This window comes from Mixophyes fleayi, unplaced genomic scaffold (genome assembly GCF_038048845.1).
Source record: "Mixophyes fleayi isolate aMixFle1 unplaced genomic scaffold, aMixFle1.hap1 Scaffold_35, whole genome shotgun sequence".
Lineage (NCBI taxonomy): Eukaryota > Metazoa > Chordata > Amphibia > Anura > Limnodynastidae > Mixophyes > Mixophyes fleayi.
In genome coordinates, this window is record NW_027447498.1 from 1,970,323 (window position 1) to 1,984,306 (window position 13,984).

Here is a 13,984-nt window from a genome sequence, read left to right on the forward strand (position 1 = left end):
ATCAGACCCACAATCCCTAAACAAACAGGGCCCTAGTTGGAGTCAAACCCTTGGCTTTAGCAGCAATGATAGAATATATTTGGAGGACTGAAGTTGCAAAACACTGAAACCTTACATAACAATCTTCACCAAGTTGTTATTGCTTTTTCTCATCCTGCAATGGATTATTTTTGTAAATGCATTTACATACTAGAGTTTTATTTTGCAAAATGTTTTATTTGGACATTCTTATTTTCAATATACTTATAGAATGATTTCCCTTCTGTAAAGTGTCATTGTATGCTATTTATTTGTATCACAATCCCTTCAATGTACTGCACTGAGTAATATGTTGGTGATTTAGAAATAAAAGCTACTCACAATAATGATAATATGGTATAGATCTGTCATTTATAAGAATAGCCAAATTATTCTAAACTTTAATGAAGATTATCTTTGACACAAAAGGGATTGTGCACATGGAACCTGCACTCATTGCAGCTTTCAAAATAGATTTTTTTCCAGCATGTTGCTGCCAAAGGGCAACATTATCAGGAAATATAAAATAATTCTGCATCTAATATAAAAACTTTGAGTTAATGAGAAAAAAACATTACTCATATGCCGGTAAATATAGGCTTTGCCCACTCCTAAATTCCACTGCCCAGAAAACCAGGCTAGGGGACATGCCTACAAACAAACACATATACATTAGGATATATTAATAGGTCTATTTTTCGAGAGTTCAATATGGTGTTTCTATACAGTTTTCATCTCAATAAAGCACTTTGCCATTACTAACCTATTTAAGAAAAATATGAATTGTGTGTACTTTGCAGACACCAACCAGGTTTATAAAGGTTTTAGCTTTTGCTGAAATACCACAGTTAATTCTGCTTTTCAAATATACATCACCCATTTCAACCTTCTTATAAAGCATCAACGTGTTTATAACATTGCTATTTTCACTACTTTTTTTCCTGGAAAATTTTGCTTCCTATGCTTTATCCATTACTTTTTATGGCTAAAGTAATATAATTTAAAGATTGGGGTACAAGATATAATTAAGATCATTCAGATGTTTCTTTATTGTTACCTCTTGTAAACTCTGTTTTTTGTTTTTTTTTGTAATGTATTTTATTTTATTTTTTTTCTTGTAAACTAAAGAAAAAAAATTCCCTGGTTTACGCCTTAAAGAACTTTACACTGCTGGGAAGGTCAAAATGTTTAAGCAACAATCCAAAGATTTTAAAGATTTCATTCTATTTATTTGAAAACATTTTCAAAGGTGAAATGAGGTAGGTATTTTTTGGTGCTGTAAATGGTAAATAACATGAAAAGCGGAAAATATACTGCTTTGATCTATCCCTATAATCTATAAAAACTGTGAAATTACCTACATGCAGAAGAGATAGATTAAATGCATAGTTATACAAATGAGAACAGACATACTAAACAATTTGTAAAAAGAAAACTAGAATCTATCAGTATAACTGATATATAAATTCAAGATACCAATCAGATGAAAAAGCCAAACAAGGCATAAAAACATATTGCTTTCTTAGGATGATCCTTCGACATTTATAACAAACAACACAAAAGCACTCTGTAAATTAATGTAAATTCTGATGGCTCTGTACCACCCCAGGACCCAGCCTAGTGGTTGATCAGGCCCTGTCCTCTCAGGTCTTAATGGTTGGGGAAGAGATGATTTTCTCAATGGGGGTTGTCATTGGAAGCAAGAATGGTATCTTTGGTGGATGTATGTAATCCTGAGCTTGGGAAGAAGAAGTTGGGCCTCCTCAGGGTTTTTGCCAATCAGCATTTTGTTCTGGAACCAGATTAGAATAAGAAAGGAAATCCCCATCTACATTTCATATGGTGCTGTCATAGAAGGGTGGTAAAATGTTTCAGGTCCCTACACTTGGTAATTGGAGATGTTCTGGAAGATCTGTAGCCTTTTATCTTCAAAGGTGATGAATTCTGTCTCAGACTTCTCTCAGGATAACTTCCTTAGCAGCATAGTAATGTATCCTGAGAATAACATCACAAGGTTGGGAGGAATCCTGTGCGCGTGGATGAAGTTCACATTGGGACCTATCCAGAAGAATATAATCATCAGCAGTTGCAAGGGATATATGTGTAAACAGCCATTTGAAGTACACGTCAAGGTGGGAGCAGTTCAGCCTCCCCAGGAATCCTTCTGACGGAAAAGTCATTGCATCTTGCTCAGTTGTCCTGGTCCTCTTGGCCTTACTGTCACTGTGCAATATCTTGAAAGATTTGTTGGTAGTTAGTGTCTGCTGTTTGCTGGTAGGTGGCCATTTCATCTAGGCGGTGTTTGACCTGATATGTTCTTTGAGCCAGTTTAGTAAAATCTGCTCCCATAGATTGGAAGACTTTTTGTACTCCTGCTTGGACTGCACCTTTGACATCTTTGACCTTATTGAGTAGGGACTGATAATCTCTTCCCATTATGGGAATGCAGTTGTCCTCTTCAGACTGCAGCTTTCTTACTCTTAGTCATGTCAGTGGCTGAGTTGGGGCAGATGTGAGGATTAAAGGAAGCCATTTAAGTGGGGGGTTGAGGTCACTCTTGCATTTGGTCTTGAGGAAGAGAGGGGTGAGCAAGAGATTTTGACATTATAATTTCTACACTTGGCAGTTTTGTCTTCAACAGTGTGTAATTTGCTCGAATTGGTTTGGTTTGAAAAAAGATTGTAATGTTGATAAATTAGATTGGCTGGTGTGGATGCAGTTATCTGACCAGAATGAGAAAGGAAGAGATTTATCTAGCAGGGAAGGGGTTAGAAGATTGTCAGTAGTGCCTTCACAGTTTAAGCTCTTCCTTGTAGTGGCAATTGAATGGTTGACCACAGAGGGGCAGCAGAATTCAGGCAGTTATAATTTAAAAAGGTGCTGGTGTAATAGGCAGTTATGTTGATCCCCAGTTAGCGTTTTGAGGGCCCCTGGCTAATTTAGAGGCGGTTATTTTCTCAAGTGTGATAGTGCAGTGTATATATGAGGCTACTTTATTTGGTGCCCAGTGCAGTCATTTCAGGAAATAAATGTAGATGATTGTGTGGAAAAGGGGGTAAATTACCATGGTCAGTAAACAGAATAGGACCCGTTCCCCAGGAAAAGGTACAGACAGGGTTAAGGATCCTGCTGTTACCTTAAGGAAGGATTTTACTCACAGGTGCACGACATGGGTGTGATTCCTGAGGTATGTTTGTTATGAATAAAAAGATTGTGGGATCTGGTGGGCAGGGCTTCTGAAGCTGAATATCAGCCTGACGATAGGTAGAGCTGGTGGATTTACTTAGTGTCAGATACCCGTGAAACATTTAATGATTATGTTACACTGTTGTTGCGACAAAATTAAACAGAAACTGATTAAAAAGACCGGAGTAAGGAGTCACTCATTTGATAATTCCTACAATTGGTTTACAATATTTTCATATACACAGACACACTCTCTTATGTGTAGACAGGGTGTCCTTTTTTGAGTTACGTCCTTTGAAAGGTGACCACACTTAAATGTGAGTATATTGAAGGAAGTCCAAGAGACAGTGGGGAATAAGGCTGTCTCCGCGTAGTATGTATTTGAGACAGTAATCTATTCCCAGATCGGTTATTAGAAAGGCTGTGTGGGAGATGGGTACCCTTATTAAGGCTAATGCTCCGGTGTATAGCTGGACCATTTCTGAGGACTTCCACTTGTCCACATATCTGTGGTTAAGTGGACAGTGGGCAGAATGGCATTTTTCAGCGCAATCTCTACATTTTTACACACTTTTTGGTATAGTTGTGGAATTGCTTTACGGGAGAAATGGTGTCGCTATGGAATTCTGTAACGCGGACACAAAACCTCAATTAACTGTGAAAAACCAGTTGCGTTTATTGTGGAGATTGGACACAGTTCTAACACTAACATTGCAGCCATGGCGTCTGTGATTCGCTTGGTGACTGGGTGACTGCTGTCATATTTGCTTCCCCTCGCAAATAATTGTTTCACAGTTAATTGCTGAAATGTAGGACTGCTCATTTTCTTGACCTGCCTCTGGGATGACGATTCACCCCCAGCAGCAGCAGTGGGACTAACGCTTTCTTCAGAGGAATCAATAATAGTGCAGGAGTTATCCAGCCTTAAGTGGGATGCCGGGTTAACTCCGAGCGCTACTGAGGATATTGATGAGGATGGTGTGGTGGGTGTATTTTGTAGCCGTCGGGATGTCGGTGAGCGGAGGGTCTTAGCTGATGATGGAGTGCTTGTAATTTTTTCGGAAGAACTTTCAGCTTTTCCCAACACTTTGCCATGAACTCTCGTTAAATGGCGTAACATAGACGAGGTTCCAAGATGGTCCCAACATGTCTCAGAAGTGTAGCAGCAATGGCCCTTCTGGTGAGTAAGAGCGAGGACGTAGTATTAGGACATAATTCAACTATCTATACACCCCATGCTGTATCAGCTCTGTTAAATTCAGCCCAAACCAGACATGTTTCTTCAGCTAGATTCACAAAGTGGGAACTAGCCCTGATGGCACCCTCAAACATCACCATCAAACGATGTAGCACCTTAAATCCAGCTACATACCTTCCGTATGTGTCTCTAGAGACACAAAGGGTGGGAGGTGAGGAGACCCTGGTTGATGATGAGTTAGGCAAGAATACTGACACACATGACTGTATGGAACACCTGAATCAGACCTTTACTGCAGGGCCCGACATACGTGACACCTCCTTAGAAAATGTAGATTTTACGTTTTATACAGACGGAAGTTGCCATAGACAGACAGAGACAGGAGAGCTATGTACTGGTTACGCTGTTGTAGACGATCAGGATGTCGTAGAAGCTGAACCCCTTGGTCCACCTCACTCAGCCCAGGTGGCGGAACTAGTAGCACTAAGGAGAGCGTGTGAATTGGCAGAGGGTAAATCAGCCAATATATATACTGACTCCAAGTACGCCTTCGGGGTAGTGCACGATTTTGGGGCCCTTTGGCATCTTAGAAACTTTACGACAGCAGCAGGTACACCAGTGGCACACTCACAACACATAAAAGGACTTCTGACAGCGATACAGTTACCCAGAACAGTAGCCGTCATAAAGTGCAAAGCCCATACCTTTGAAGAAGACCCAGTGTCATTGGGCAACAACAGGGCAGACGAAGCTGCTAAATGGGCAGCAGGGCAACCTATGACTGTATCGACCGAGACTATGATGGTTTTTCAGACATTAGACATGCAGAAATTAATTGAAATGCAAGATTTGTGTTCCCTGCAGGAAAGGGCGGTCTGGAAGGCGAAGGGATGTGGTCAAGAGTCCTCAGGACTCTGGAGGGATGGACAAGGTAAGCCTGTAGCTCCCCGAACATACTATCCAAGCCTGGCTGAAGCAGCACACGGCCTGACTCACCTGGGTAAAGAAGGTATGTGCAAACTGGTGAGAGCATACTGGTGTGCTCCCGGATTTTCCTCTCAGGCTGGTAAGAAGGCAATGTCATGTCTTACTTGTTTGAGGAAAAATGTTGGGAAAACTATTCCAACTGAGCCATCCCACATCCCTCCTACAGACGGACTTTTCCAGGTAATACAAATTGACTATATCCAATTACCACCGTGCAGGAATTTAAAGTATGTGTTTGTGTGTATTGATGTGTTTTCCGGTTGGGTAGAAGCATATCCGGCAGCCACTAATACTGCTGTGTTCACTGCAAAGAAAATTGTACAAGACTTTGTGTGTAGGTTCGGTATCCCTAGAATCATTGAAAGTGATAGGGGTACCCATTTTACTGGTGATATCTTCCAAAAAATGTGTAAACTCATGGGAATCAGTAGCAGACTTCACACCCCTTACCGACCACAAGCCAGTGGTAAGGTGGAGAGAGTAAACGGTACTATAAAGAACAAGCTGGGTAAGATAATGGCTGAAACTGGGTTGGCATGGCCTGAGGCTTTGCCGTCGGTCCTCCATAGCATTCGAAGCACTCCTAGATCTCCTCTTAATCTGTCCCCCTTTGAGATACTGTTCGGACGACAACCTCATTTGATCGTGATTCCACAAGACGACTTGAAGTGTAATAATGAAGTGACTGTACAATATCTTATAAGAATGAGTAGACAGCTAAAACAACAACAACAAAAACTAAAAATGCTGTCACCTGGTATGCCAGAGACGAACTGTCATGATTTTGAACCTGGAGACTATGTTATGATCCGCAATTTCTTACGTTCTTACGTTCAGGTTGTTTAACAGACCGTTGGGAAGGCCCGTACCAAGTGCTGCTGACCAGTACTACATCACTGAAGGTTGCAGAGAGAGACACTTGGGTCCATTCCACCCACTGCAGGAGAGTCCATAATCCGGAGAAAGTGCAAGATAAAACGAAGACCGACGACATAGAGCTGTCACTTGTGAGCCTGTTCCGGGAGACCTAAAGCCTGCAGTCGAGACACCTGAACCAGAGACGTTGCCTCAGAACTATCTTTCCAGCGATGGAGTGGCGGTTTTTGTTTTTCTTTTGTTCCAGGATTTTCCTTGTTTTTACTCTTTCTAGGACATTCTATTTTTGTGAAGGAGGATGGAGGACGGAGGAGAGTTCTGGTAGTGATACGGATGAAATGGAGGCCGAAGAAAAGTTAATAGGATACTCAGAGCAGCCCATTATCAAACTTGGTCCAGGGGTTATGAAAAGGTCTGCTAGCTCAGGAACTCGGAGGCAGTGTGAGGGGCTATTGTCTGATGAGTATTGTATCTGCAAGTTCTGCGACTCCCTAGTTGAAGAGAGATGCATCCAACGATGCCAGTCCCCCAGTACTCTGAATATAGGCGGGCATCCTTTGGAGGATTATCACTCCCTGGTGGGTAAGGTGCTAAACCAAACCGAGTGTTGGGTGTGCTCTCACGTACCTCAAGGGCAGCATAATATAGGACTAGTGCCATTCCCTCTAAACATATCTGAAGTACTTGAATTGAGGGGTGGGAGGCCCATAGACGGGAGGTACAATAACACTAGGTCCCCTAGTCTGACGCTTCGACAATACTCCATAGGCAGATCTTTGCTGTGCATAAACATATCTCATGCAAAGCGCCTGGAGAATTGGGAGGCTGACCTATCAGATCAGACAGTGGCTCGCCACACTCATTTTAGAGGGAGACTCACAAGGTCACTACTAGGCAGGAATGTTGATGGAAGTCACAGATTAGGGTGTATATCCAAACATAAGAAGGTATCCATTGGAAAAGTCTCTACAGATAAATGTAAAAATGTCATTAATGCCGACACGTGTCTAGAACAAATGGAGACACTGGGCATGGGTAGTTTTATCAAAACTCTGTGTGATATAATTCATGGGCATACTGCTCCTTATGTTCTCCCTGATGATGTGTATTTTGTTTGTGGGAGGAAAGCTTATTCCTGGGTGACTCCGAGTTCCAAGGGCTTGTGTTTCTTAGCTAAACTGGTTCCTGAAATCATGACTATTACTCATGAAGAAATGGTAGATATTCACAAGACTACATCACCACCATACATACACACACAGTATGAACACCGTGGCAAAAGAAATATGATTCCTGGTGAGGAACCCATAGCTACAAAATTGATTAGTGAAACTGCTGGTTTCCAAGTTATGGTTGCTCTAGAACTCACCAGGACCGCTCGGGGAACATTAAACTTTAAATATATCCAAGACCTAGCCAAATTAATAGATAATATCACAGAGATGTATGATGACACTTTTAGGTATACTGGAAGGGAGCTACAAGCGTACAAGAAGGAGTTGGTGCAACATAGACTGGTACTAAATTATCATACCTCTATTACTGGTGGGTACTGTGTGACACTGGCCACCCAGTTCGGTGTCAAATGTTGCACGTACATTACTAATAATACGGATGACCCTAAAGAGGTTATAGACCGGAAGATGGATGAAATTTTACAGCTGAAATGGGAATTTCGAAAGAGCCATAATTCTTCGTTATATGAGGTCGGGGAAAAGGTGGCGGGTTGGTTCTCGTGGTTGAACCCTGTGAAATGGTTCTTCGGTCTGGGGGAGTGGGTACAGGAAATGGTTGCTAGTGTAGGTAAGCTCCTCCTCCTTATACTGGGTGTCATCTTAGCAATTGGTTGAGTTGTCAAATGTGTTCCTACTGTGTTGAAGTGTGGAAAACGGTCTCATAGGAGTAACGCTGAGAAAGAGACTGAAAGGGTGGTACCAGATACCGAGATCATGGTCTGTGAAGAAGTATTGTATAATCCTGAACTTGAAACGGTGATTGGGTGATAGTTTATTACACTATCAAAGGGTGGAGCTGTCGAAGTCAGCAAATTGGATAAAGTCATTTCAATTAAAGTCTAGCAAACTTGGTTGTCTTTGTCTGAAAAGATGCGTACGGTACGCATCGACGTACAAGGGCACGCTACGGCGTGAAAGGGCGTACGCATCCAATACAGCAACAGTATATGGTCTTTTACCATACATTCGCACAAACACGCATACTTATAAAATAGTACACATTAATGGTAGTTGCAACACATAGTCAGTTATGTCGAAATATAGTAGTATTTATATGTTATATCAGAGTTACATGCATATTAGTGAAATACACGGAACAGGTTGAAGGAATAACATCATGAGTGGTATCATAATGAACCTTGTTACATATCCTACTGTTTGGTTCACTCTGCGAGGGAATCGCAGAGTGCATACACAAGTTATGAATGATAGGGAATTATGAACTACTTAAGACTGAGGAATCTTGGCGGGAAGAGCAGAGCATACCCCCTGCAGAGATGACCCCCTCCTTTGGATTCCTTAGGATGAACCAGCCAATGATTGACAACCCCTTGGACATTCCTGAGACCTGGACCAATAGATGCAAGCTATAACATCTTCATTGTATTACTGTATTTGATTGTGTATATAAGCAGCAGCTTGTGATCCAGAGTGCAGACATCTTGTCCCCAGACTTTAGGATTGAATGACTGCACTGGATCTAGAGCGCCTGCGATAAGTAACGGCTGTATTTACTATTACTTCGCTTGAGCATATTTATTCTACTTATTGCAAATAAATCTTTGTGCTTTGGAAACACAAATCGAGGTTCGACAATCGTTATTGGTTAACGACAATACGCACATAACAAGCGCTACGGAATATCTTGGCGCTATATAAATAAATGATGATGATGATGATAGATATAGCCCTTACTAATACTAAGTGAGCAGCACACTTAAGGTCTCGATGCCAATTGACAACGTATCTTTAGTTAGGACTTCTTTTATAGAAAATGTTACTCGTCATTTCCAAAATTACTAATTATCATTACTATAACCAAACCCTCCCAGATTTACATCAAGGCTGATATTCATGACCTTTATAGCATAAATCTTCATTTAGTTGACATGTAATTGGATATTAATTTTGGGCCTTATTATTGGAATGATTTAATCCAAAAGGTCCTGGAGATTTGCTAAACATTTGGTTCTTGCCTGCACTCTTAAACATGTTTGTGACTTATTATATAACGTGTTTTTCTGACCTGTTTTTCTCTTTTCTTAAAAGTACAGACACATAAGATTATTAGTTCATCAGTAGTAATATAGGTTTTACAATCGGTAATATAGGTTTTTGGTAATTATTACTTCCACAATTGCACTGCTGTACAGCAATGTTACTAATAAATATCTATTATAACTAATTTTGGGAATACCACAGTGGGAAAGTAAATAAAGATATATGTATAGAGAATGTATAGAGTAAGTATAGGATAAAGGAAGCATTAGAGTTAGTGTAAAAAAGTAACGGTGGTGAATATAGGATTAATTACAATATCTGTTCTGAACAAAGGTTTGGTATTGTTTTCCTGTACTCCTTATATTGAAAAATATTATTGTAGATATATGTATAAACTGTAAGTGCAACATTTTCTGTGTATATATGTACATACATATGTTTAACAATAAAACACTTTTATTTAATACTTAGACATGTGGTGAGTATCGGTTGTTTGTAATGGTATATGTGTATACTGGGAAATATCGCTGAGATACAGTAGGCATTGGATGAGTAATTCTGTAAGGTTTTAATGTTATTTAGTGTGGTGAAAGGACTGAATAAGGAGACGTTATAAGAGGGAAAGTGTACAAGCGTATTGTGATGTAACGAGCGTATCTAGGAACAGAATACGAAGATAACGTTCGAAATGAAAGCTTAAATGTGGGATCTTTTTCAATCTAACAGTTTGAAAAACAGTTAAGCAAATGGTTCCAAGTTTAATTGTCTGGAATACCCTGAGCCGTCAACTTGGGATATCCGTTTCTCCATTTGTTGGAAGTTGGGAGACATATATCTGGATACTAGTGCACTATGTGTGTGGGTGATTGGGATGTTAGCTAAGCTGAAATTAGTCTATTTTTAATTTGTTTTATAAACCTACAGATTCAGAATTCAAATTGTATTGTTGAGAGAGTATACTGTCTTGATTATTTACAGTCTGCATTTATCTCACCAGATGTTATTAAGGGTGAACCAAACAACAATCAATGGATTCATTCTTCTTGGTTCCTGGGTCTTCATAGCTCAAGGATTCCACTCTTCATTGTCCTCCTTTTAACCTATGGAGCCACCTTAGCTGGTAATCTTTTAATCATCATTTTGGTTTCTACCACTAGTAATCTACATTCCCCCATGTACTTCTTTCTCAGTAATTTGTCAATATGTGATGTGGCTTTCACCACAAGCATTGCTCCAATCATGCTTCATGTAATTCTAAATAGTGGTGGCACCATTTCTGTTTCTGGCTGCATCATTCAATTTTATGCCTTTGGTGTAGCTTCAGTTACAGGATGTCTTCTTCTCACTGTGATGTCGTATGACAGATATTTGGCCATCTGTAAACCATTGCATTATTCTACCACAATGAATTCCTCATTATGTTTCCATATAATTGGGTGGTGTTGGGCATTAGGCTTCATGATATCACTAATCATTGTCATCCTGATGTCTAACCTATATTTCTGTGGACCCAATGTTATTGACCACTTTTTCTGTGATTTTGCTCCTATTGTTAAGCTTTCGTGCTCTGATACATCCATTTTGGAAATGGCAGTATTTAGTATTGCCACTCCTGAAACTTTAGTTGAAATACTTTTCATCATATATACTTACGTCTGTATTGCAATTTCTATACATAAAATATCATCTGATAGCGGAAGACAGAAAGCCTTCTCCACCTGTAGCTCCCACCTTGCTGTGGTGTGTACGTATTATGGAACTCTGATTGCTGTCTATGTATCTCCATCCAGAGGACAATCATCCAGCGCTAAAAAGATTTTATCTCTACTATACACAGTGGTTACTCCATTATTTAATCCAATTATCTACAGCCTGAAGAACCAAGAAATGAGAACTTCAATTAGAAAGAGGATGGACAAACACATTTTGGAAATCACAAATCTACTTTCACATTAAAACATAGATATGCCGGCAATTAGCAGTATGTTTATCTGGTTCACCAGGGCCCTTACCCCCTTAAAACCTGTCCAGGATCCAACTGGACCACCTCGCATTGGTTTTATCCGAATTAGTACAGGGGAGTCCGAATGCATAACTGGATAGACAAAAAAAACAAATTCATACAGTGGAGGGCCCAGAACAGGCTCCCTGGGCAAAGTTCTGGACAGCATCCCCCAATGGGAGGTCCGACTGAGATCTACACCCCCTCGTATGTCTTCTAGGATCTTGGTTAAAAGTTTTTTTACATTTTCGTCCAAATCCATCCAGTGGAAGGCTCAGGACAGGTTCCGTGGGTCAAATTTCTGGCTACTGTACACCAACGGGAGGTCTGATTGGGTGCCTAAACCCCTTAATATCTGCCCAGGATACCACTGGACCACCTCGCATTGACTTCATCTGAATTGTTGCAGGGGTGTCGAAGATATTTGCCTACAAACAAACAAACAAATAAACAAACTTCTTCTTTTATATATATATATATATAAATAATACAAAATAACATCATAATATTTGTCTTCTTCACTCAGGTCTACTCTGTAAGTATCATATTGAAGGCTGCATTTTAAGAAATTAATCCCAAATCCAACTCTTAATCTATTTTTAATCATTGTGCTTGGCATAGTGTTTTTGCTACCTACAGAAGAAAAACCAGGATAGTGTGAAAATTAAATAGTTAAAAGCTAAGTTTAAAGAGTGTATCACCCATATTCCAGGCTCCTATGGAACTGGTGTCTGTAATTGGCGTGGGTGTAAGATTTCCTCTCACCGCTCTTTGTCAGAACAGAGCATCCACCCAATATCTTGACATGTGGCTTTTCTTCTGTGGAATGTCCAGGACCACGAACACCAAGAAGAGACTTGAGGGACCTCTTTCCCACTACTAAAACTATGACCACAAACATGAAAACACTTTAGCGGGACATAAGAATGGCGTAGAAGCTATCCCAGCATATTTAGTAGATAAAGACGGGGCAGCAACCACATTTTTGTATTTTATAGCAAAACTATATATTTGCCTTGAAATAATGACATTGCATAACAAAATTCAACATACACTAACAAAGGCAACAATTACTTGAATATAAGAAAACTAACAGTTTGCATAGCAACTCTGAAAGTTTCTCTTGCACTACTACCTTTACCTCTCACTTGGGGCCTGATTCATTAAGGATCTTAACTTGAGAAACTTCTTATTTCAGTCCCCTGGACAAAACCATGTTACAATGCAAGGGGTGCAAATTAGTATTCTGTTTTGCACTTAAGTTAAATACTGACTGTTTTTTCATGTAGCACACAAATACTTGATAGCGTATTTGTACACTGAATTTTAAAGTTCATATTTGTGTGCTAAATGAAAAAACAGTCAGTATTTAACTTATGTGGAAAACAGAATACTAATTTGCACCCCTTGTATTGTAACATGGTTTTGTCCAGGAGACTGAAATAAGAAGTTTCTCAAGTTAAGATCCTTAATGAATCAGTCCCTCAGTGCCTATAGATGCGGTACCTCTTACAGTCTAATTACTCTTGTAGATTTGGGAAAACAAAGTGCCACCCACAAAAAAGTGAAACCAGTTCTAGCGCTGTCAGCATAGGCATAATTGGGGGGACAAAATGTGTGGGGGTTTGATTGTATAGCAGCCTGCAGCAGTATGTCCCTTAGCAATTTAACTTTTTACACATGTTATATAAAAATGTCATAGTATTTATCACAGTTCCCATCACACTGTACTACACCCAAACCCTTTATACATGTAAATGCACAATACTACTTTTAGTTCTCTTGCTGGTACGTACTGGTGACATGTGATCCTTCACAATCTATGCATATGCCTAATATAGGCAAATAATCTTTGAATTGAATACAGTACTTTACACAAGTGGCTTTGAATTAGGGATGTGCACCGGCGACTTTTGAGGTCTCGTGTTTTGTGTTTTGGATCCGGATTTTCATTATTTTTGGGGTTCGGATTTGTCTCGCAAAACACTTGACGAAAGGTCTCGGTTCGGATTTAAGGTTTTGGATTCGGATTTTTTTTGAAAAAAACATAAAAAGTTTAAAAATCAAGTTTTTGGGCTTATTTTCACTCCTACGCTATTATTAACCTCAATAACATTCAATAACAAGCATTTCCACTAATTTACAGTGTATTCTGAACACCTCAAAATATAGTTATTAGTCCAAAACGTTGCAACGAGGTATCTTTCTGGACTGCGTAGAGGAGTGGGTCACCACAATATATATAATAAGAAAACCATCAACTTGTATGATTCGCACCAATAATGTACCTGGACTGCGTAGAGGAGTGGGGTTCCTCCACAGTATTATCTTGTGTGGCCTTCTTGTGAAGAGCATAACATGGCCAAAGTTGACAAGACACATCACTGTTGCAACAAAAAGATTTAGTCACTGTCAGCAAAAAGTTGATTACAAATTTTATTCCAATGTTTGTAGGTGCCTCTGAGTTGATCTTAGATCAAC

The 13,984-nt window shown here is 39.8% G+C and overlaps 1 protein-coding gene across 1 annotated transcript; it reads left to right on the forward strand.

Moving 5' to 3' along the window:
* The first annotated feature begins 3,187 nt into the window (after window positions 1-3,187).
* LOC142131531 (olfactory receptor 5P55-like) lies at window positions 3,188-11,457 on the forward strand. Its single transcript, XM_075194403.1, has 2 exons — window positions 3,188-3,205; window positions 10,480-11,457. The coding sequence occupies exons 1-2, from the start codon at window positions 3,188-3,190 to the stop codon at window positions 11,455-11,457; spliced, it is 996 nt and encodes a 331-aa protein (XP_075050504.1).
* The last annotated feature ends 2,527 nt before the right edge of the window (window positions 11,458-13,984 follow it).